General features: G+C 45.6%; 2 protein-coding genes across 9 annotated transcripts in view; both read left to right on the forward strand.

Moving 5' to 3' along the window:
• lrp5 (low density lipoprotein receptor-related protein 5) overlaps nt 1-4,680 on the forward strand; it is an 87,829-nt gene extending 83,149 nt beyond the window's left edge. The window contains exons 19-24 of the mRNA XM_062460863.1: nt 214-450; nt 597-707; nt 941-1,180; nt 1,868-1,992; nt 2,372-2,469; nt 2,984-4,680. Of these exons, the coding sequence (XP_062316847.1) occupies nt 214-450; nt 597-707; nt 941-1,180; nt 1,868-1,992; nt 2,372-2,469; nt 2,984-3,245 (1,073 nt within the window). The 3' untranslated portion in view covers nt 3,246-4,680. The remainder of the gene's footprint in view (nt 1-213; nt 451-596; nt 708-940; nt 1,181-1,867; nt 1,993-2,371; nt 2,470-2,983) is intronic.
• A 2,672-nt stretch (nt 4,681-7,352) lies between these two features.
• ppp6r3 (protein phosphatase 6, regulatory subunit 3) overlaps nt 7,353-23,400 on the forward strand; it is a 39,321-nt gene continuing 23,273 nt past the window's right edge. For 5 of the 8 annotated variants that reach the window (XM_062460864.1, XM_062460865.1, XM_062460867.1 and 2 more), the window contains exons 1-11: nt 7,354-7,554; nt 9,437-9,662; nt 9,977-10,210; nt 13,106-13,292; nt 16,661-16,798; nt 17,108-17,173; nt 17,302-17,414; nt 17,564-17,677; nt 22,487-22,616; nt 22,815-22,967; nt 23,167-23,316. In XM_062460864.1, the coding sequence (XP_062316848.1) occupies nt 9,984-10,210; nt 13,106-13,292; nt 16,661-16,798; nt 17,108-17,173; nt 17,302-17,414; nt 17,564-17,677; nt 22,487-22,616; nt 22,815-22,967; nt 23,167-23,316 (1,278 nt within the window). In that variant the 5' untranslated portion in view covers nt 7,354-7,554; nt 9,437-9,662; nt 9,977-9,983. Of the gene's footprint in view, nt 7,555-9,436; nt 9,663-9,976; nt 10,211-13,105; nt 13,293-16,660; nt 16,799-17,107; nt 17,174-17,301; nt 17,415-17,563; nt 17,678-22,486; nt 22,617-22,814; nt 22,968-23,166; nt 23,317-23,400 lie in introns of all 8 variants that reach the window. The other 3 variants (XM_062460866.1, XM_062460870.1, XM_062460869.1) reach the window with 2 other exon arrangements.

Below are 23,400 nucleotides of genomic sequence, written 5' to 3' on the forward strand. Positions count from 1 at the left end.
CACCACTCATACACACACTCACACCACACACACAACACACACCACTCATAGACACACTCAAACTACACACACAACACTCATACACACACACCACACACACAACACTCATACACAAATACACACACACCACACACACACAGAGGACAGCCAATTAAATGATTGTGATCATTTCTCCACTCCTCCACCCCTTCTCCTCACATGTCCTGCCCCCAGAGCCCCCCACCTGCTCCACAGAGCAGTTCACTTGTGCCACGGGGGACATTGACTGCATCCCGCTGGCCTGGCGCTGCGACGGCTTCCCAGAATGTGACGATAACAGTGATGAGGAGAACTGCCCTGTCTGCTATGCCTTCCAGTTCCAGTGTGACAAGGGTCAGTGTGTTGACGCCCAGCTGCGCTGCAACGGCGAGCCCGACTGTGCCGACCACTCAGACGAGCAGGACTGTGACAGTACGTTGTTCAACCTCAAGATTAGCCCTTGTGATAACACCCTCATGATAACTCCACTCATGACAACCCATCATACCCCCCACCTACCCAGTTATCATCATTATTGTCATGAATAACTGAGGTACAACATTTTCCTGTTGCTGCAGTCATCTGCTCTCCGGGCCAGTTCCGCTGCCTGAACAACCAGTGCATCCAGAAGAAGCAGCAATGCGACTCCTACAGCGACTGTTCTGACGACTCTGATGAGCTGGGCTGTGGTGAGCACAGCTCTGTGACTGCTCTAGTCTCGTGTCTCCTCAGTGTCAGTTTCAGGTTCAGTTTCTTTATTGAACATCTTGAACATCTCGGTAGAATTAGAACATCTTATTCATCGTTTCTCTGGATCTTAGAACATAATATGTTCCAATTCTCGTTCTCTTAATAGAACGTCAGACATTCTGTCTCCTCAGTATCTAGTAGAACATCTGACGTTCTGTTTCCTCTCTATCAGGAGACTTCCTGGTGCCGTCGTCCAGCGACCTCCCTCCCCACTCCAGCACGGTGGGCCCGGTCATCGGCATCATTCTGTCGGTGTTCGTCATGGTGGGCGTGTACTTCGTGTGCCAGCGCGTGGTGTGTCGGCGCTACAAGGGGCCTAATGGATCCTTCCCCCACGAGTACATCAGCGGGACGCCCCATGTCCCACTGAACTTTATCACCCCCAGCAGCTCCCAGCACGGCACCTTCTCAGGTGGGAGAGGGGAGAGAGAGGAAGGAGGGGGAGAGGGGAGAGAGGGAGGAGGAGGAGAGGGGAGAGAGGGAGGAGGGGGAGAGGGGAGAGAGGAAGGAGGGGGAGAGGGGAGAGAGGGAGGAGGGGGAGAGGGGAGAGAGGAAGGAGGGGGAGAGGGGAGAGAGGAAGGAGGGGGAGAGGGGAGAGAGGAAGGAGGGGGAGAGGGGAGAGAGGGAGGAGGGGGAGAGGGGAGAGAGGAAGGAGGGGGAGAGGGGAGAGAGGAAGGAGGGGGAGAGGGGGAGAGGGGAGAGAGGGAGGAGGGGGAGAGGGGAGAGAGGAAGGAGGGGGAGAGGGGAGAGAGGAAGGAGGGGGAGAGGGGAGAGAGGGAGGAGGGGGAGAGGGGAGAGAGGAAGGAGGGGGAGGAGGGGGAGAGAGGGAGGAGGGGTGGGATGGGATGGGGGAGAGAGAGAGGAAGAGGAGGGGTGGGAGGGGAGAGAGAGGGAAGAGGGGTGGGAGGGGGAAAAGAGAGAGGAGGAGGAGGAGGGGATGAGAGGAAGGAAAGGAGGTAGGAGACATCATCAAAAAAACAAAATTGAGCCATTTTGAAAGGAAAAATATTTTCACATTCTCGTTATATCCAGATGCCCTTTTACACTTTGAATGATTAAAAGGCTTTGTAACATGAATGTGTGTTGCCGTGGTGACCAGGTATCTCGTGTGGGAAGTCCATGCTGGGCAGCAGCAGCAGCGGAGCTCCGCTCTACGACAGGAACCACCTGACCGGAGCCTCCTCCAGCAGCTCCTCCAGCACCAAGGGGACTTTCTATCCTCAGGTACCTGCTGCCCCCTGACCCCACCTACCTTAGCCTGCCCCCCCAACCCCACCTACCCCAGCCTGCCCCCCGGACCCCACCTACCCCTACCCACCCCACCTCACCTACCCCAGCCTGCCTCCCGGACCCCACCTACCCACCCCACCTCACCTACCCCAGCCTGCCCCCCGGACCCCACCTACCCCTACCCACCCCACCTCACCTACCCCAGCCTGCCCCCCCACCCAACCCCACCTCACCCCCACTTACCCCAGCCTGCCCCCCCCCGACCCCACTGACCACAATCTGCCCCATTTTACCCTGACCTACCCCAGCCTGCCCCCCACGACCTACCCTATCTTACCCCAGAGTTTTATATTCTCTGTGTGTCTCTCTGTAGATGCTGAACCCTCCTCCGTCCCCGGCGACAGATCGCTCCCTCTACAACGCAGAGGGCTTCTACTCCTCCAACAGCCCCTCCACCACCAGGTCCTACAGGTAGGGGGCAGCACACACATGCACTACCAGGTCCTACAGGTAGGGGGCAGCACACACATGCACTACCAGGTCCTACAGGTAGGGAGCAGCACACACGTGCTGCCAGTGGGTATCTCTCATGTTGGGAAAGACAAGTTCAACTTTATTGAGTTTAAAGTGCATTTAATGAGATGGTCGCAAATACACTTTACAGCACAGAACAGGATATGCCTAGAAGAAGGCCCAATAGCGTCTCAGTGTTTGAAGGGGTGGCAAAGGTGGTTTAGTGATAATATAATGGAAACACATGACCTGTTCACTGTGAATTCTCAACATGTAACTGCTTCTCAGTCTGAACCTCACAGACTGTTTGTTCCTTCCTCTAACCTGTGAAACACTTAGGACTGTGCACTTCTGATCCATGATTATCTGATGGACTTGCTATATGCAATATTTGCTTGTTTTCTTTTGATAAAAGCAACTAATAAATGACTCAAATGTAAAGTTGTACCCCATGTCTCCCCTGCTCTGTGAGGCCGTACCTGAAGCGCGGAGGGGCTCCCCCCACCACCCCCTGCAGCACCGACGTGTGTGACAGCGACTACACCACCAGCCGCTGGAAGAGCAACAAATACTACATGGACCTGAACTCAGACTCCGACCCCTACCCCCCGCCCCCCACCCCCCGGAGCCAGTACCTGTCAGCAGAGGAGAGCTGCCCCCCCTCCCCCTCCACGGAGCGGAGCTACTTCCACCTGTGCCCCCCTCCCCCCTCGCCCTGCACCGACTCCTCGTGACAGCTGGAGAATGTGATTCAGCCTGTAAATAATGTTTAAATACGAACATATGAGATGATTCTATAGTATTCATGCCTCCATCTTGGTGTGGTGAGAGGTGGGGGAAGGGGTCTGTCTCAGATCTCTTAAACAGTGTGAATCTTACCACTTTTCATCATGTTGCCATTGGGTGGAAACCCTCCAAATTAGATTTTCGAAATAGATACATTTCTACCTATCAAAATTTGCCTGCACCTTTCAGCAGTTATAAATGTGGCTCTTAGAAAGCTGGAAACACGAGCACACTGTAATATACCTTTCCAAATCAAGATGAAAAATACCAAATGAGCCTCTTAGAAAAAGAATTGTAAATATTTGTAATTAAACGTAAATAATTGATTTCTTTGAGTTCATTATAGCCATGAGATGTTCTTATTAATTATTATCTTTGTGAATCTGAATTGGTCCCATGCAGAAGTTTTGTTTTCCAGTTTGCTGCTACTGTACATATATGACTATGAGTTATGGTTTTAAAAAACACTTATGATTTAAATATTACAACCAACAGTAGATCATGAAGCTATTTTACTTTTTAAACAAATTGTATTATTCTTATAGCAATGTTGCAATTGTTGTATGTAGAGCAGTATGTATGTATTCTTGTTTATATGGGAACGTTTCATATTTTGAAGGAGTTTCTGTCTAGAATAGATTAGAAACAGCTTCATCCTTGATGCAGTTGTGAGTTGAGGGATCCAGGGCCGACAACCCTGGTGTTGCATCCAGACATTTACACCCTGTCACTTTATCATGTCATTGATGTATGCTATACATTGAGCCATCTCTCAGAAAATACAGTCATCCAACAATCTTAGAAATAAATGTTTTTCAATTGTCCTGAGGAAGATAGACTAATATCTCCCAATATCCAGCTAGTCTCCCGTCTGTGAAACATGCTCAATGTGCCTCACTATGTTCTCTGAACAGGGCTGTCCTGTTAGAGTGAGCACTTACTAAAGAATGTTGTAATCACGTTTATGAAAACTAAATTTTACAATTAATGAATTGCTATTAATTTAATTGTAAACCCACCACAAGAGTTCATAACATTGCATCAGGTTGTAGTGTTAAGATTTTAACTTGACGATCTACATCCCTGTTAGGAACCCTGCTAGGGCTAGATTAGCCCGGCTAGTTCTGGTGTGTGGAGCCGATAGGAACACACGCTGCTGCAGCTGTTCTGTCACACAGAGGACAGCAAAGCATCTTTTCATCCTGAGTGCTGCTCAGTGATCCTCACTTCTCCCAGGACAGGAGACACCCACTGTGCCAGTATAGCAAGGCTCTTGAAACAAACTGTGTATTGTCTTTTGTCTGTAAATGCCTTCTGTAATTTACACTTGTGACAATTTTTGTATCAAAACATTTTATATAATAAAGGTTCTATTTTAAAGAATTTATGGTGCTTGTTTTTGTAACGTATGAAACTTTCGTAAGTAGACATCAGAGACACTGACTGTCTCCCCACCTTCAAGAAAAGGCTCAAGACACACTTGTTCCGGGAATACAACGGTACTTAGGAATGATTTGCTGGACCTGATGTTAGTTTCCTCCAGGATCACAAATTACTCTTATTGAGAGACTTGTTGCTCTTGTTGGTTAGTTGTAACTGATTTAAAATTATTGTACACGCTGCGAAATATAATACTGTTGCTTGTTTTTTCTACAGGTAGCCTACACTCTTGCACTTTTGAGGTTCATGTTGTTTAATTGTAACTTGTTTAACTACATGCTCTTGTGGTTCTGGCCTGTGGCACTTATTTGGTTTTTACAATGTATGCTTCATGTTTTGGCTTCCCGCAATGTTGGGGCTATCTCGTTGTTATTATCAGTGACCTATGCATGGGCGGAAATCCCGGGGGGGACAGGGGGGACACAACCCCCCCAATCCTGGGAAAATGATTTGTCCCCCCCAATAAATCACTGTAAACATAACTATGTAATTTCAATAACATTGACAATATGCAATGAAAGCGCTTTGCTGATTATGGACACAATGGCGCTTTTTTTAGTTTAAAAAGATTGCGAACCCTGCCCTTGGTCCCACATGGTTTGATCCACAGCCCCATCCCACAGCAGTGATGCAGGTGCGTGTGTGAAAATCGGACAGTATCTGTTTCAGTGTGATGGTGGCTGATGTCCAGTAAGTAGTTGTAAAAAAGGATTGGTTTGACAATTTATTTCTACCACCCAATACAATAAAACATTCATAACTGTCACCATTTTCCCTGCATTGATCACTATGTTAGGTAGCTAGCTAAGTAACATCACCAGCTGTTTGAATTAGAGTCAGTGACTGAGAGAAGCTAGCAATGCAGTAGTTGTGTTCCTTATCTGACAAGGTGACTTGAGTGTCTACCATCTGAAATGCACGTAGCTAACGTGAAATTAATCCAGTTAATCGCACCATAGGGATTTCACTATGTTGGCAGGGTTCACACACACTAAGCTAGATGCATTTGCATAGCTAGCAAACAAACCGATGGACCAAACATTAGCTAGCACCTATTCCATTTGGCATTGTCAAAAGATGGAAACAGATGTCACAGCCATGGCAGGACCGGAGGTCAACCTTTATGCCAGCAGCACCAGTATAGGAGACACACACTGGCACAGCACTGTCTAGTTACCTCAGTGGTGGCACAGAACCATATCAGCCACACCCACAATTTATAGAACCGCAGACTCTTGCCAACAAAGTGTTGACATTTCAAGAGAAATGGTTTCGCGAGTTCCCCCGACTTTTTATGATGGTTCAATTGAGATTATTTTAGATGAGACTGCACCATGCCCATTGTAATAACATAAACTGCACACCTGCATTCATACTTGACTGATAAGAAACACTACTATAACTACATTTGAACAAGTTGAGACAACCCTTCAGTTACTAACTATAAATTATCCAGGAGTATTAATTATGGTTCCTCAATATACATTTAACATATTACAATTTAGGCTGTGTTACAGCAGTCATTTTGGTGTCCCCCTCAGAAATTGCTCTTGAGAAAATGTCATATAATTGTCCCCCCCAAAGTTGATAGCAGATTTTCGCCACTGGACCTATGCACTTAAAGTTCTCTTGGAAGTCGCTTTGGATAAAAGCGTCTGCTAAATGAATAAATGTAATGTAGACGAAAATTAACACACGTTAAGTTCTGTTCCTAATCCAACAAAAAGTGAACTTTAGAAATGTTCTAGAAACATTACGTATGACAATTCTTCTATAGTAGCCTAACTATTTGGAAAAGTTTATGGAAGTAGAGATGGACACACGGCACATTACTGCTGCTATAGTGCCACCATGTGGTCACGTCGAATCTCATGTAACAGCACCTCAACGCACAAGCCTTTTTGTCAATCTGCTTGTATCTCTACTCAACGAATAGCCTACTAACCAACAAATCCGTCTATAAGGTTGTATATTCAAGAAAGACTGAACGTCGACGTTTTAACTTGGTTGACTAGCTCTAAACTTCGCCATAAACCACACAGAATCACGCCCCATCTCTGGGAATTCAAAACGTCAAAACATCAAGTGCAAAACCATGAGGGCTGAGACTCCTGATTCTACAAGTTGGCATGGATGTGGCAGGCAGTTAGCCCCAACTCGGCATTTAGCGCCTCGGAAATATTTTTTGAACATTCAGCCAAGAAATTGAAACGTCGCTTTTGTTCCGCCCTCTACCTGCAGAGACGAGTTTCTAAACGCAACAAGGGAGAGGAAAACTCAGTTCTCTACTCGATATGGTTCGCCAAGCGTACCGAATGGGTGGAGTTAGTGTCACACAATATTATTATTTTTAATTAATTGACCAATCAGACAAAAGGGGGAGTAAATGAATACAATTTGATTTGCACAGCAGAATGTTTATAAACCAACAAACTTAAAATAAGGCGTAATAGTTCGTGAAATTTCTGAAAGTGCAACCTCCGCTTTAACGGCGTGCAAAATATACCAAGTCGAGTGAGCGTGTGGTAATAACCGACTTTAGTTGACGTGGTTCGTAACCAATAGAACCCCAGCGCTTGGTTTGATTGACAGGTACTTTACTTGTGGTGGGGGAAGGGGCCGTTGAAGTTGATGGAACCGCCATCTTGAAAAGTGCCCTCTGATGATCTACCTTTTCGCGCCTGGAAGAACCAGTTGTAAACACTTTATTTTTCTTTCTATGATTTGGAAATTTGTATATCTTTGTTTTGTTAAGACTTTAGGCAAATGGCCAAATGAACTACATGCCGGGGACTCGCCATTTACAGTTGTTTATCGGTACGTACTTGTTAGCCCCTTCACGAACCTCTTTTTTGCCTTACTTAGCGTTAGCTAGTTTACTGCTAACATCTTGCTACAGTATCTGTCGGTACTACGAGCAGTTTGCTAGCCGACGACGTACCCGGCCAAAGAGCAAGCCGGAATATTTTGTGCCGTTAGCTAGGTAGTGCTAGCAAATAATGTGCAGATCTTTGTAGGGTTAGCTAGCTAAACGGATAGCAAACTTAACCTGCGGGTATGTTTTAACCTACACTAACTCTGAGACTGCAGTTGACGTCAGGCTAGGTACTGTAGTGTAGCCCTTCTGGCGGTTTCATTGAAAATGTTGACTTTTAACCGGGGAAAGACAGACTAGTCACTGATGTTACAGTAGCTAACTAATATTATCTGGTTAGACTTAACGTAGCTACCGAGTATAATATTTTCCTTTCACGACAGAGAAGTGTACTACTGTAGTATCTACTAGAAACCTAGCAAGTCATCTTCTCATTGGCTAACATTTTGACAAGTTAGCTTCTAGTGCTGCTACCGAGTACCGTGACACGGCCTGTTCTCAGAGATTACGTTAACTGCTAGCTCTAGCTAGTTTGATACACTTACTAGTTACGTTAAACCATATTAATAAATTGCTAAACATAGAATAACACCTGCCATCAGGTGGGTGAGGCAGATGTCTCTCCTAGCACAAATGGTAAGCCCGGTTGGCTTTTTAAATATTGGCCTCCGAGTGCATTGCGCATTGAAATGGCTAAAGAAGGCCGTTGGCTACGCGGTTGCAGCTCAGTAGCAACTACCACTAGCTAACGTCGTTAGCTGGTAATCAAACAACGCTGACAGTAACTATCTTGCTATTCTACGCCCATTCAACCAACATTAGCTAGCTAGGTAGAGTAACGCATGGTTGCAAAGTAACTGAAGTTGTGTTGCTATCTGACCCTGATATTTGCATCAAGCTAGCCATAAATTATACATTAGTGAGCAAGAGATTGCGCTGGCCAGTTATACCTGTCTGTGCTGACTGATGGCATTTTGCTGTCTAACAACTGGTGCAAAGTTTGTGGTTTTAGACAGCAAACGCTAACACGACTTTGAGTACTAACGAGTTAATCGCCCAGCTCTCGGGCTTTCAACGTTAGTTTTTCCTTGGCATCGTTTACAGGATTGTTAAAGTCACGCGAAGTAGTGGATTTAATGTTGAACTGACTGGTTAATTTTTTCAACGTTAGCTACCTAATTGATGTCAGCCAGCTCAAAACAACAATTGGGGTAGTTTTGGTTTTGAAATGACTGGTTGGTTAACTAGCTATCTTAAATTTATATCGATTAGCTACAATTCCGTTTTCTCAGGTAACCTGTTTTCCTGTCTACACAGCGACTCGAGGGTGCATCTGATTGACTGATGTCACATGCTGCTACACAGCGTAAGGGTTGGGCCTCCAGGGCTCTGTGTTGTAGCTGTTGGTTGAGACGGGTGTTCTCATAGGATTAGGCTTCTTATTTTGTTCATAAGGCTGCTGCACTATTGTCATATTACCTAGTGTATTTTTACAGGCATGTTCTCCTCAGTACTAGTGCATCTGTACCTGTGCAACAGCAGGGTACTCTGCTAACTGTGTTCCTGTTAAGAAACTGTGACAAGTCTTTCATTTTCAACCAGGATTAATCCCTTGTAATACAAGGGACCTGAGTTGTTTCAGCCTGGTTTCTTGAGCTACTTACAGTAAGCTACATGAAGATGTGTGAAATGGTCATTTTTAATGTCGGTTCAGAAACAGCAGTTATGCTAAAGGGATGAAAACAGCGTTTGTAAACCATAAATAACGCTGACACAGCAGTGTTTACAGAAGGGTGACATGTCTGTATGTGTTCTGTGTTGCAGGTGAGCGCTGCTGTTGAGCTGAGCGCTGCTGCTGAGCTGGAGCTGGATGTGCTGCATGTGTGCTGTTGAGCTAAGCTGAGCTGGATGTGCTGCTTGTGTGCTGTGTCCAAGGGCCTCTTCTGTCACTGCAGCCTGTGGAGCCTGTAATGGGCCAGATCTCACAAAGAGCACAAACATTATTTTATTTTTAATCAGAGTTTCAACCTCTGGACTCGACCCCAGTCAGGTGAGCTTGATGTTTACTCTGAATCTGTCTGCAATTTTGTATATATATATATATATACATATACATACCTCAACACCACCATTACTGGGTAACCTGGAAACATACTGTCGCAATGATATGCTGTCAAAACAAAGCAGGTATCTGGGGGGTCAAAGGGTGTTGGTGTGTTTGATAACAAATATCCTGTTTACAGACGCTCCCTTTACATATGTAAACGGAGCATGTTTTTCTTTTGGATCTGATATAGACAGTCCTCCTATTCAATTTCCTGTATTAGATCAAAATAAAAAATGAACCCTAATATGGTTGTGCAGAAGCATCATGTTTTGGAAGTTCGACCTGCACACCACGTCCCACATCGACACTCTCCTGGAGAAGGAGGACGTGACGCTGACAGAGGTGATGGACGAGGAGGATGTGCTGCAGGAGTGCAAGGCCCAGAACCACAAGCTGGTGGACTTCCTGGTTCGGCCCCAGTGCATGGAGGACCTGGTCACCTACATCACGCAGGAGCCCAGCGACGACGTGGATGAGAAGATCAAGTATAAGTGAGTTTAGAACCCAGTTTTCTCATAATGTAATGTTAGGCTTTTTGCAGTCAAGTACATGCATACAGGGTTGCCCACAGGATTTTGAGAGACCCTGTCGGTCCCTGTAGGGTTAAATCCATTGAGCTGGTGCACTTTTTGAGCACCGGATCGCAAAATTGAGAGGCAGTCCATGAGCACAGTAGTACTCTTCTTTTAGTTAAGAAGATTATGCTGTTTGTCATGTAAGCGCAATGAGTTAAAGGTTTGGCACACATGTCTGTGACCTCAGTCATAATGCCGTCCAGGATTCCACCTTAGTGTTTCTTTTCACCTGGATGGCATAAACAAACAGGGTATCCGCGGGGTATTAAAAAGTATTAAAAGTTGATAAATCAATTTTGGGAAAATGAAGGCCCTTGAAAGGTATTAAAAAGTCTTAATTCCGATTTTATGAGGTATTAAATTTTGTTCAAGCTTTGTCCAAAGAGTTTGACTCCAAAAAGTGCCTGAATATATGTATTTTCCTCCCCATATTATAAACAACGACATGCTCGGTCAGCGAGTCACATATTTTGCGAAATGCATGGTTAGGTGATGTGTCGCCCTCTACATGTCGCAGCGAAACAGACTCCGAAATGGGGAAATGTAAATTTGCGGACTCCTGGTTAGAGAAGGATGAGTTTATACAATGGCTGAAGCCTGTCGCTGAAAACAACTGTGAGGCATTCACACTCCAGTGACGTGAATCGCTTGCCATCGCTCGCTTTCCCACAGTGCACCATGCTCGGGGGGTGTCAGACAGATTAATGCAGAGTTGTAGTTCTCTAAAGTCACTGTTGTAGTTCGTATAACGTAATGGAAAAGTTTGAAGACTTGGGTTTACGTACTCGCAATATCGATCAAAATACAACTTGTAGCCTATACAAATTTTTTTATAGACATACACGTTGACATGTGTAAACACATTTTATTATATTACTCGAAGTCTCTACTAATCTGTCGATATGACTGCTGTAGGGAGTCCAGCCAGGCTAGCTAGCTAGTTACTGTACCACAGAACGAAGTTACGTAATGTGACGAGACTGAATTTGAAAGTACAAAAAAAACACCAGGAGCACCGACAACGTCGGCAACCCTGCGCCAGGCCTCATTCTTTTTATTAATGTCTCTGTACAAATACAGAGACGTATCGTACAGGACTGGATATGCAGCCACACAGGCGATTAGTTTCTCTATCTTGAAACTGAAAGCTAGAAATGTTTACCATGGTTGCTACGTTATGAGAAACAAGAACACTCCGTTGCCCATGTTAACAAACAATTTAAAAAAACTTGTAGGCCCAATTAAATTTGTTTGTCTTAATGTAAGTAATCAATTTAGTAATTTTCATGGTGATATCCAAAGGTTAAAAATGTTACCCTATTCACGGGAGAAAAAGAATGAATAGACGTATGAATAGTCATTAAACTTTCCCCTAATGGGATTCTTCTGGGCTTTTTTTTTCCTTACTCAGGACATATTGAGGATACAAAATCAGTTGAGTTTGCTTCTGTTGCAATTTGTCCTAGGTTGACCCCCATTTTGGCTTAAAATGACTGGACTATATCTGAGTTCTGTTGTATGGTTGTGCTCTATAGATTTATTTGCAAACTACAACTGTTTAAGTTAAAGGTTTGTTGCAGATTAGAACTTGAAGTGGCGATGAGGTCTTAAAATATTTTGAGAAGGTCTTCAAAAGTCTTAAAAAGGTATTGAAATTAAGTTCAGGATTCCTGCATATACCCTGACAAAATAATTATTTCCCACATACACCAACTTCTGACCTACTGTCCCTTTCTCTGCTGTCAACCTCACTTGCTGTCCTGTTACACCTGAGAACTACCTGCCATAAAACTATCCTAGCTAACCTAGCTGGCTATTTCTGTTGATGTATATTACTGAATTGGTGGATTTAGTTCTCTTTAAAATAGATGATCTAAAAATCAAGGATAGAAACATTAAGCATTAAACAAGTGTTAGCTACTTCAACTTCATCTATAGCCATAGTTACATGATGAGCCAACTTGCTCCTCAGATGCTGAAAATGGTTACTTGTCAGAGCAGCTTGTAATTACAACGTTAACATTTATAATTAGCTGACTTTAGTTAGCTAGATGTAAGCAAGGAGTCTAACAACTAACTTTGTTAGCAGTCATACGATGTGTCTTGTGTGGCAAAACAAAGTGTCTTGGACACAGGCAGCCAGGAACGATCCAGTGCGGGTGTGAATGACTGAAAGCCTGCACATGTACCGCGGGGGGGACAGAGGGGGTGACTGACTGGGAGTGAGAGATGCTTTGCTAAAGCAACAGCGTAAAACACAACTTTAGAGATATCATGTAATATGAAGTGTATGAATATTTTCGGTTCATTTTGAAACGTTATGAAACTATGGCGGGACAAATTAGACGTCATCACTATCGCGTCATCACTCTCGTCTAGAGCACAACATTGTGATATTTGTTTTTGCACAAAGTTCATCCATCGGGCCTCTTCATTTAGCTCTAGAAGTTGCACCCGAGGTTCACACCAGATTGATGCATTTAACTTGAAAATGTGGACCTACAGTTCTACAGTTTCTTTCTGTGTCCCTCCCAGAGGGTCGCCGGGCCACCGACCACAGTCTCATAGACGAGCAATAGTCATTACTGTAGATCCCTGTTGCTGTTTTACTGACTGTATTCAGAAAGTGTCTCAATACACACGCAGTTTCCTCCATTTCATAAGCTGAGTACACTTCCGATTATTAAATTGTGCCAGTGTATTGTACCATCCCAGGGCTATCAAGACAGAACAACTGTGTAGATATTGTGGCTGTGAAACATGGTCACACCTGCATTCAGACTGAAGAGTGAGCTTGTCTCCTGTTCTCAGGTACCCCAACATATCCTGTGAACTCCTGACCTCTGACGTGGGCCAGATCAACGACAGGCTGGGCGAAGACGAGGGCCTCCTGATGAAGCTGTATGGGTTCCTGCAGAACGAGGCCCCCCTCAACCCCCTGCTGGCCAGCTTCTTCTCCAAGGTCCTCAGCATTCTCATTGGCAGGAAGCCTGAACAGGTCAGCTGCTCTGGGGGGAAACGTGTCCCTCAGACATGACCCCCACACTGCCCTCCTAGTCCCTCAGACATGACCTCCACACTGCCCTCCTAGTCCCTCAGACATGACCCCCACACTGCCCTCCTAGTCCCTCAGACATGACCCCCACACTGCCCTCCTAGTCCCTCAGACATGACCCCCACACTGCCCTCCTAGTCCCTCAGACATGACCCCCACACTGCCCTCCTAGTCCCTCAGACATGACCCCCACACTGCCCTCCTAGTCCCTCAGACATGACCCCCACACTGCCCTCCTAGTCCCTCAGACATGACCCCCACACTGCCCTTCTAGTCCCTCAGACATGACCTCCACACTGCCCTCCTAGTCCCTCAGACATGACCCCCACACTGCCCTCCTAGTCCCTCAGACATGACCCCCACACTGCCCTCCTAGTCCCTCAGACATGACCCCCACACTGCCCTCCTAGTCCCTCAGACATGACCCCCACACTGCCCTCCTAGTCCCTCAGACATGACCCCCACACTGCCCTCCCAGTCCCTCAGACATGACCCCCACACTGCCCTCCCAGTCCCTCAGACATGACCCCCACACTGCCCTCCCAGTCCCTCAGACATGACCCCCACACTGCCCTCCCAGTCCCTCAGACATGACCTCCACACTGCCCTCCTAGTCCCTCAGACATGACCCCCACACGGCCCTCCTAGTCCCTCAGACATGACCCCCACACTGCCCTCCTAGTCCCTCAGACATGACCCCCACACTGCCCTCCTAGTCCCTCAGACATGACCTCCACACTGCCCTCCTAGTCCCTCAGACATGACCCCCACACTGCCCTCCTAGTCCCTCAGACATGACCTCCACACTGCCCTCCTAGTCCCTCAGACATGACCCCCACACTGCCCTCCTAGTCCCTCAGACATGACCTCCACACTGCCCTCCTAGTCCCTCAGACATGACCCCCACACTGCCCTCCTAGTCCCTCAGACATGACCCCCACACTGCCCTCCTAGTCCCTCAGACATGACCCCCACACTGCCCTCCTAGTCCCTCAGACATGACCCCCACACTGCCCTCCTAGTCCCTCAGACATGACCCCCACACTGCCCTCCTAGTCCCTCAGACATGACCCCCACACTTCCCTCCTAGTCCCTCAGACATGACCCCACACTGCCCTCCTAGTCCCTCAGACATGACCCCCACACTGCCCTCCTAGTCCCTCAGACATGACCCCCACACTGCCCTCCTAGTCCCTCAGACATGACCCCCACACTGCCCTCCTAGTCCCTCAGACATGACCCCCACACTGCCCTCCTAGTCCCTCAGACATGACCCCCACACTGCCCTCCTAGTCCCTCAGACATGACCTCCACACTGCCCTCCTAGTCCCTCAGACATGACCCCCACACTGCCCTCCTAGTCCCTCAGACATGACCTCCACACTGCCCTCCTAGTCCCTCAGACATGACCTCCACACTGCCCTCCTAGTCCCTCAGACATGACCCCCACACTGCCCTCCTAGTCCCTCAGACATGACCCCCACACTGCCCTCCTAGTCCCTCAGACATGACCCCCACACTTCCCTCCTAGTCCCTCAGACATGACCCCCACACTGCCCTCCCAGTCCCTCAGACATGACCCCCACACTGCCCTCCTAGTCCCTCAGACATGACCTCCACACTGCCCTCCCAGTCCCTCAGACATGACCCCCACACTGCCCTCCTAGTCCCTCAGACATGACCCCCACACTGCCCTCCTAGTCCCTCAGACATGACCCCCACACTGCCCTCCTAGTCCCTCAGACATGACCCCCACACTGCCCTCCTAGTCCCTCAGACATGACCCCCACACTGCCCTCCTAGTCCCTCAGACATGACCCCCACACTGCCCTCCTAGTCCCTCAGACATGACCCCCACACTGCCCTCCTAGTCCCTCAGACATGACCCCCACACTGCCCTCCTAGTCCCTCAGACATGACCCCCACACTGCCCTCCTAGTCCCTCAGACATGACCCCCACACTGCCCTCCTAGTCCCTCAGACATGACCCCCACACTGCCCTCCCAGTCCCTCAGGCACCCAGACTGTAGACAACCTGGGCTCCGCTTCCCAAAAGCATAGTAAGCCTAAGTTGATTTTAGATTCCATCGTACGACAGATCTTAGTTTTATTGGCCGTTTCCCAAAGCCATCGTAGCTAAAGTTGAAAATTTGCATCTTGATATGCCCCAACTGTGAGGTGGATGAATTTTCTCGGCAAAGGAAAAGTACTCACTAACACAGATTTGTGAACAAGATTTGAGAGAAATAGGCCTTTTGTGTACATAGAAAAAGTCTTACATCTTTGAGTTCAGCTCGTGAAAAATGGGGGGCAAAAACAAGTGTTGCGTTTATAATTTTGTTCAGTGTAATTGTTGAAAGTGTACAGTCTCTCAAATCGACCTTTTGGGAAATCGAAAAGTTGTTCAAAATTTAATGCAGATGGTTAGACATAGCACAGCATAAGCAGACATAGCCTAAAACTTTCTGAAACATAAAAATCCTAGTCCTATATGCTACACACTGTAAAATAATGATCCGATGGCCAACTTAAGGTTTACAAGTGGTAGGCTACATCATAGTCGACGTTGAACTATGGAATATAAACCGTTGTTGGCAGTGTGCATTCAACATGTTTTGAGTCACCCGGTACTTTGATAAAATGCTTCCATACCACAGATTTCTTTGCCATTTTGCTTAAAGGATTACTAACACCAACTGTAGACAAAGTAAGCCTATGGTAGAGTTTAGGCTAACAGCTACAATTGTGCTCAAGTGCCATGTGCAAAAAACAGAACAAAACAAACGCAGATTAACGAAAGGGAAAACAGAGTAACACCTTTTTATTATTATATATTTTGAGTTGCTTTATTTGTCTTGAATAATATAATCTACAATTTCTGTAGAACATTTCTTTAAATCAGCAATGTTGACACAAGCGGGAATCAGATCTCACACTACCATACGACAGTTTGATTTAAAAAAATCGACCAAGAGTCAGGTGGCTGAGCGGTTAAAGAATCTGGCTAGTAATCCGAAGGTTGCCAGTTCGATTCCCGGCCGTGCAAATGACGTTGTGTCCTTGGGCAAGGCACTTCACCCTACTTGCCTCGGGGGGAATGTCCCTGTACTTACTGTATGTCGCTCTGGATAAGAGTGTCTGCTAAATGACTAAATGTAAGAGCATATAGACCAAACAATCAACTAGTCGACTGAGTGGGGACAGCCCTACTTACATCAATAGAAACGCAGAAAATCCATGTGCTTAATTGAACAGTTTGACACTGTGGCCTCTGACTGACGTGATCTAACTGTTATAACTGCTGTGTGTAGATCGTGGAGTTCCTGAGGCAGAGAGAGGACTTTGTGGACTTGATGATAAAACACATCGGAACCTCCGCTATTATGGACCTGCTGCTCCGCATGCTGACCTGCATCGAACCACAGCAGCTGAGACAGGACGTGTTAAATGTGAGTGCTGTCAGGCTGCTGGGGAGGTGTTTACATGTATGACTAGCTGTTAGGCTGCTGTGTTTACATGTATGACTAAGGTGCATTATGCTTGTATTGAGCCAATTTCTTTGTTTTCAAATTTTTAAGTGAATGTTTCGTTAAATGGAAAAGTGGGTTGTTTAAAGTGGAACACCCACAATCCACAGAAGCTAGTGAAGGCTGAAAAGTCGTCTGTGGTTTTGTTTCATGCTGTTATGTTATAGTAATTAAATCATAGCCTAATGATACAAGTCATGAGTCATCTTTGCCTTGGGGTTCTCTCCCTAGTGGCTGAATGAGGAGAAGGTGATCCAGCGGCTGGTGGAGATGGTCCAGTCGTCCCAGGACGAGGATGTGAGGAACCATTCTATCAGCTGTTTCTAAAAGAGACTGATCCTAAACCTTGTCTCTATATGAATGGTTTCTGTTTTCAAATGTATGTGTTTATACGGAGGTGGTAATGATGTCTTGGCCCCCCCCAGAGGCACTCCAACGCGTCCCAGTCCCTGTGTGAGATCATCCGTCTGAGCAGGGATCAGATGTTCCAGGTCCAGGGCTGCTCGGAGCCTGACCCGTTGCTGGCCACGCTGGAGAAGTAGGCCTGGTCATGCCTCTAGCTGTTTTCAGCATGCCCTCCTGCAAACAGCAGTCCTGAGTGGACTTGATGATTTATGCAATGTGTTGCATATTTATGCACGGTCTTAAAAATGGCTATAAAAATTTAGCTTTTTGTTTCCTCCTCAGACAAGAGACAGTAGAGCAGCTGCTTACAAACATCTTTGACAAGGAGAAGAATGAGTCTGCGATCGTCAGCGTGATTCAGATCCTCCTCACTCTGTTGGAAACACGGAGACCAGCGTGAGTTCCCTCCCCAGGGGCTGTTTGACCCTGTTCACACGTGGTACTGGTTTACGGTATACCAACATTTTGGTACTTTTCGATATTTATTTGTTAAAAACGGTTCGGTATTAGAATTTCCCAATGTTCGGTACTTGTAGGTCAAACGAGACTAAGCGATTCTGAAGTCTACTGTGGGGACTACTTTACCTACAGAGCCGACGCTGATGGCAAACACACGGACATTACGAAGCCTATTTGTAAAAGCTGCTATAAAAGTGTTGTTCAAGGGAGGAAATGCTTCTAACCTCGCCAAGCACCTCAGAGGCAGACACCAAGACCTACACGCCGAGTACAAAAAACGACAGGTTAGCGAAAAGGCTAGCTGGCTAGCCAGCTGGTAGGATGGTGAAATACGTATGTCAGGCTGACCCTATATCATAAATAGCATGACAAGCAAGCATATTAGAAAATGTGAGTTCCAAAACGACAAATATGTGACACGGTCTGATAAAAAGGGGACGTTGTCGGCCAAGATCATTTCTCACTTTTTTTTTTTACAGTTTGTGAAAGTGCAGATTGGAAGCTTTCAAATGATGTGAAAATACATTGAATACATTGAAATCTGAAAATAGTACGCGTATCTGAATGTTGATAAACCGAGAAGGCTCTATCCCAGATATTCAGCTTCAATTTCTTTTGACCTTTTCATGCTTTGAGAGAGGTGTGGTTGTTTTGTGTTAATCATTAGATGCGCTGGTTATTTCACCACATCAAATTCCAGGATCCTGCTTTCTTGACTTATCCTAGACGTGTGTTTTATCACGCACTATTTTTGCACTGACGACATTGCAATATACCTGACCCTATTATGGTTCAAGTTATGTGTTACGTTTTTGGTAGAGATGCTCCGATCAGGTTTTTTGGTGCCGATCACTGAAATCAGTATCTGCCGATCCAATATCACTGATCACGGTGTCGATTGAAGCATTCTATTTATTGTGTAGCATTATTTATGAAATAAATTATTCTTAACAACATTGGTATTGTATTTTAAGTATTTAAATAACGAGACGAGAGAGTATCATGAATTGACAACCATCCGTTCTATTGCAGGGAAAATCTTTAAATAAAAATCACAACAATAGAATCACATGTGCAACATTCCACTCTCTAGAGGCTCTCAAGAGAACTTGGAGCTTATACAGTAGCTTTCCTGTGGAAAAATAATACAAACTTAACTGCAACATAAACAGGCTATAGCCAAATATCCAATATGTTTCAAGTCAGTCAGTTTCAAGTCAATTTGTCTGCATTTAGGAGGAGATAACAGACAGAATAAAGATAAAAGGTGCACAGGAAGTCAGCAATTAAACAAAAAAACAAAACATGTATATCTATCTGTATATTTTTACATTTTAGTCATTTAGCAGACGCTCTTATCCAGAGCGACTTACAGTAAGTACAGGGACATTCCCCCGAGGCAAGTAGGGTGAAGTGCCTTGCCAAGGACACAACGTCAGTTGGCATGACCGGGAATCGTACTGGCAACCTTCGGATTACTAGCCCGATTCCCTCACCGCCACCTGACCCTTGGTCGATTTTCTTTAACCCTTGTGTTATCTTCGGGTCATTCTGACCCATCAGTCATTGTGACCCACCGTCGTATTGCGACAGATTTACCGCATACAAAGACAAAGTGAAGCATTTTCTTTTAACCGTTGGGCTGTCTCAGACCCCCCACATTGCAAAGGTTAAAAGAAAATTATTTTAATTTGTTTTTGTATTGGGTAAAATTGGGTAAACACAACGATGGTTTGTTATGAACCTTTGGGTCATGTGACCCGAAGGCAGCACGAGGGTTAATCAAGCTGTCGTATGGCAGTGTGAGATCTGACCGATCAAAACCGATAATGGCAATATCGGCCGATATGGATCGGCGCCGATCAGATCGGAGCATCCCTAGTTTTTGGTGCAAATCGCATATTCCGAAAACGGCCTGAAAGATGTAGCCCAGGGGTTGGCAATTAACATGGGCCGCAGGCCAGTATTTTTCCTCGCCACTAGATGGCGGGCCAGAGTCTGGGTAACTGCCTATTTAGACGCTGTGATACGTGCACTCGCAACAACTATATGGAGTCAAATTAGGGTCAATAATAATTTGCAGTCGCAGATAACGATTAGCAGGAGCAGAAAACGATTAGCAGGAGCAGAACACGATTTGCAGGAGCAGAACACGATTTGCAGGAGCAGAATACGATTTGCAGGAGCAGAAAGAGATTTGCAGGAGCAGAACGAGATTTGCAGGAGCAGAACGAGATTTGCAGGAGCAGAACGAGATTTGCAGGAGCAGAACGAGATTTGCAGGAGCAGAACGAGATTTGCAGGAGCAGAAAAGTGTCATAAATAATTCGCATAATACTTTTGCATAACACTTTTTTTACGGATGCAAAACTATTCCTGCTCCTGCAAATCGTTTTCTGCTCCTGCAAATCGTTTTCTGAAACTGCAAATTATTATTGACCCTAATTTGACTCCATACAACTAGGCCTGCATGGAGAATGGGTAGGTCTACTACAAATAACTAATGATAATAAACCATGTGAATTAGCCCATTGGTGGTCTGTTTGAATAATTTCATTATTTTAACGAACTCTATCAACATGGTCGTCACTGTCATCCCAACATGGTGGGTCGTCATCTTTGGTGCACATAAATACGGTCTCATCCAGTGAGAATAGGACTACTAGGACCTAGTCAAGGTTTTGATGTGAGGTGAAATCTGAACTTCTCATTAATGCGAGCAAATTTTTGCATTAATTTCAGTGCAAAATAGTTTTTTAAGCTTTATGTAGCCTAGCCTAATATAAACATTAGCTACATTGGACTCATATTCTTATATTTTCCGGAAATTACAACCCAAATGTTTACCGATTAAAGATTCAGGGCTTTTGAGAAAGCATTTTTCCCACCCTTGCAGGAACCTAGATTTATGAAGTGACAGATCTTTCTTTTTTTTTACCTGGCTTTTTCAGTTCCTCCTGGGATCTTTTTCCCTTCCATTTTATTCTTTTCGCATCAGCTTAATCTAGCTAACTCCCTCCACAACAATAAATGATGGTTTAGGGTTGTCTCCATAGCAACAACTTGGTACACGTACTTGTGTTTGAGAAAGAGAGCATGCGCGACAACTGAAAACAGCACTTTTTAATGCACGGTCTGATCATGCGCTTAATTAGATTAAAACCTAATGTAGCCTATTAGCTTACTCATCAGTCACAGTAACTTAACAAACTTAAGACATCCTTTTATTCGGTGTGTGTGAAAAAACAAAGAGAAAGCAGGCGATCTTCTGGCCCAAGCGGGCAGCGCGGCCCACCGTGAATTCTCCCTATTCTCCCAATGGCCACTCCGGGCCTGAAAACTATTAATTAACAAGCAATATTTTGGGGGGTGCTATCGGGTGCTTTGGTATTTCTTGGGCGTGCTGAAGCACCTGCTAGCCCCTCCCTAGCGCCGCCCATGATTACTAGCCATAACTGTGGCTTTCTTCTCAGGCGATCTGTCAGCCGTGAGGTGTAGCGATCATATGTCTATGGTAGCGATGACATAGCGAAAAAATACTTCAGAAAAGTCAATGACACCATACCCAGTTTCCGGTTTCAAAATAAAAGTCGACGGGGAAAAAAACAATACAAAAAAAATATTTTCTGAAATATTTTGACGGGCCAAATAAAATCGCTGGCGGGCCACAATTGGCCCGTGGGCCGCCTGTTGCCGACCCCTGATGTAGCCTATTCATGGTTTACCAGGTCAAACAAAGGAAAAAGTCCTGTGTGCGATGCAATGCCCGAGATTAGCCTATTCATTGTATAGTCCGTGGATGTAGGCTAAAACGAACGTATGACACAAATGTACAGCGAACACGCAGAAGGTACTTGACTCGAGTCCAAATCTGCCGATTCACTACTTGATTAGGAGGGGGGGATGGGGGCGTACTTTGTACAGACAAACACAGCCTACAAACTAAACATTACAGCTCGTACCACCGCGTTATAAGTAGCTTAGGGAAAAGTCTGCATTGTAATGCACATCACGCATGATGCGCCCACAACTTAACTGGAAGCTTGGGTAAACAAGAACAAATGATGAGTGTTTAGTGATCCTAAACATGTTGTTTATTGGCTTCTTCAACACAAATTTTTGGCGTATGCAAGAAAATTAAAACAATAAAAACAGCCCCTTTTCGCTGGACCGTGTCACATATATTAAGCTACAGTTATTTGGGGGTCTAATTTTGGTGCTTTTTTTAAAAGGTCACTAGCTAAATAGCATAGTAGAGATATGAGCTAGCTACATGTCAAGGTGGCTCTATATTGTCACAGAACGGCTGATTTAAAAAAACATTCATTGTAAATTTAACGAACAGCATTGCAATTGGAAAAACTAGTTTGAGACTTGCAACTTGACTTACAAGGCTGTTAATAAACTTTGAATTTGTTGAAAATGTGATCAACCCTTTTTGACTGTCTGTCTGTGATCTTTTAGGTATCAAATCAGTATCGTTTCGGTATTGAGTATTGCGATTCTAAACTTGGTATTGAAGTCAAAATTTTGGTATCGTGACAACACTACCTACTAACACACCCAGTACTGACATACCGGGTACTGACACATAATTGAACATTGACACTTTTCAGAAATGTAATGTCCACTTCCTTGTCAAAGGGACAGCTTATCATGTCCACCCAGCTGACTGTGGCCACACACAGCTCCGACCAGCTCCGGAGGGTCTGAAAGATCAGATCTCAACGCCTCTCTCTGCTGCAGGTTCGAGGGCCACCTGGACGCCTGTCCACCAGGCATGAGCCACCCAGCCTTCTCAGTGAACCACAGCATCCTGGAGGCTGTCAGACCGCGCCTCAAGGACTTCCACCTGCTTCTGCTGGAGCCCCCCAAGGTTAGTTAGCATCGTCACACCTGTCTAAGGTTAGTTAGAATCGTCACATCTGATCAAATATTACCCACAACACTTTTGGTAAAAAATATGATGTATAAATGTTTTAATTGTGTTTGTCTTTTTTAAATGTATTGATTAGTCCCGTTTCTGGATGAGGAAGTAGTGTTGGTACTGTAACCCAGGCTGTGTGTCTGTCAGAAACATGTGATGAGGACGACCTGGGGCGTGCTGGACCCCCCGGTGGGGAACACACGGCTGAACGTGGTGCGTCTGGTGGCCAGCCTGCTGCAGACCAACACCCACATGATCAGCATGGAGCTCATCACTCTCAACACCCTGGGGGTCATACTGGTGAGTAGGGAACAGACCAGGGGTCCTACTGGTGAGTAGGGGTCATACTGGTGAGTAGGGGTCATACTGGTGAGTAGGGAACAGACCAGGGGTCATACTGGTGAGGAAACACAGCTACCTCTATAATAACATTTCAACCTCAACAGATGACACCACCATCAAGGCTAAAGGTTTTTTTTCCTTTAACTCTTCTTTGTAGGATATGTACTTCAAATATATATGGAATAACTTCCTGCATATCCAAGTTGAGATCTGCACTGCCATGATCCTGGCCCTTCCCCCTGCCCACAGCCCTGAGATCAGGGAGCCACACCAGCAACCCCTGGCAGAGAGCCACCTCATAAAGCACGTGAGTCTGCCTCGCCCCTCCCTGCCTCACCCCTCATTGTAGAGCCAAGTACAATTAATGCATATAAACAGTACTCTTGTAGGT

This window comes from Osmerus eperlanus, chromosome 5, assembly GCF_963692335.1.
Source record: "Osmerus eperlanus chromosome 5, fOsmEpe2.1, whole genome shotgun sequence".
Taxonomy (NCBI): domain Eukaryota; kingdom Metazoa; phylum Chordata; class Actinopteri; order Osmeriformes; family Osmeridae; genus Osmerus; species Osmerus eperlanus.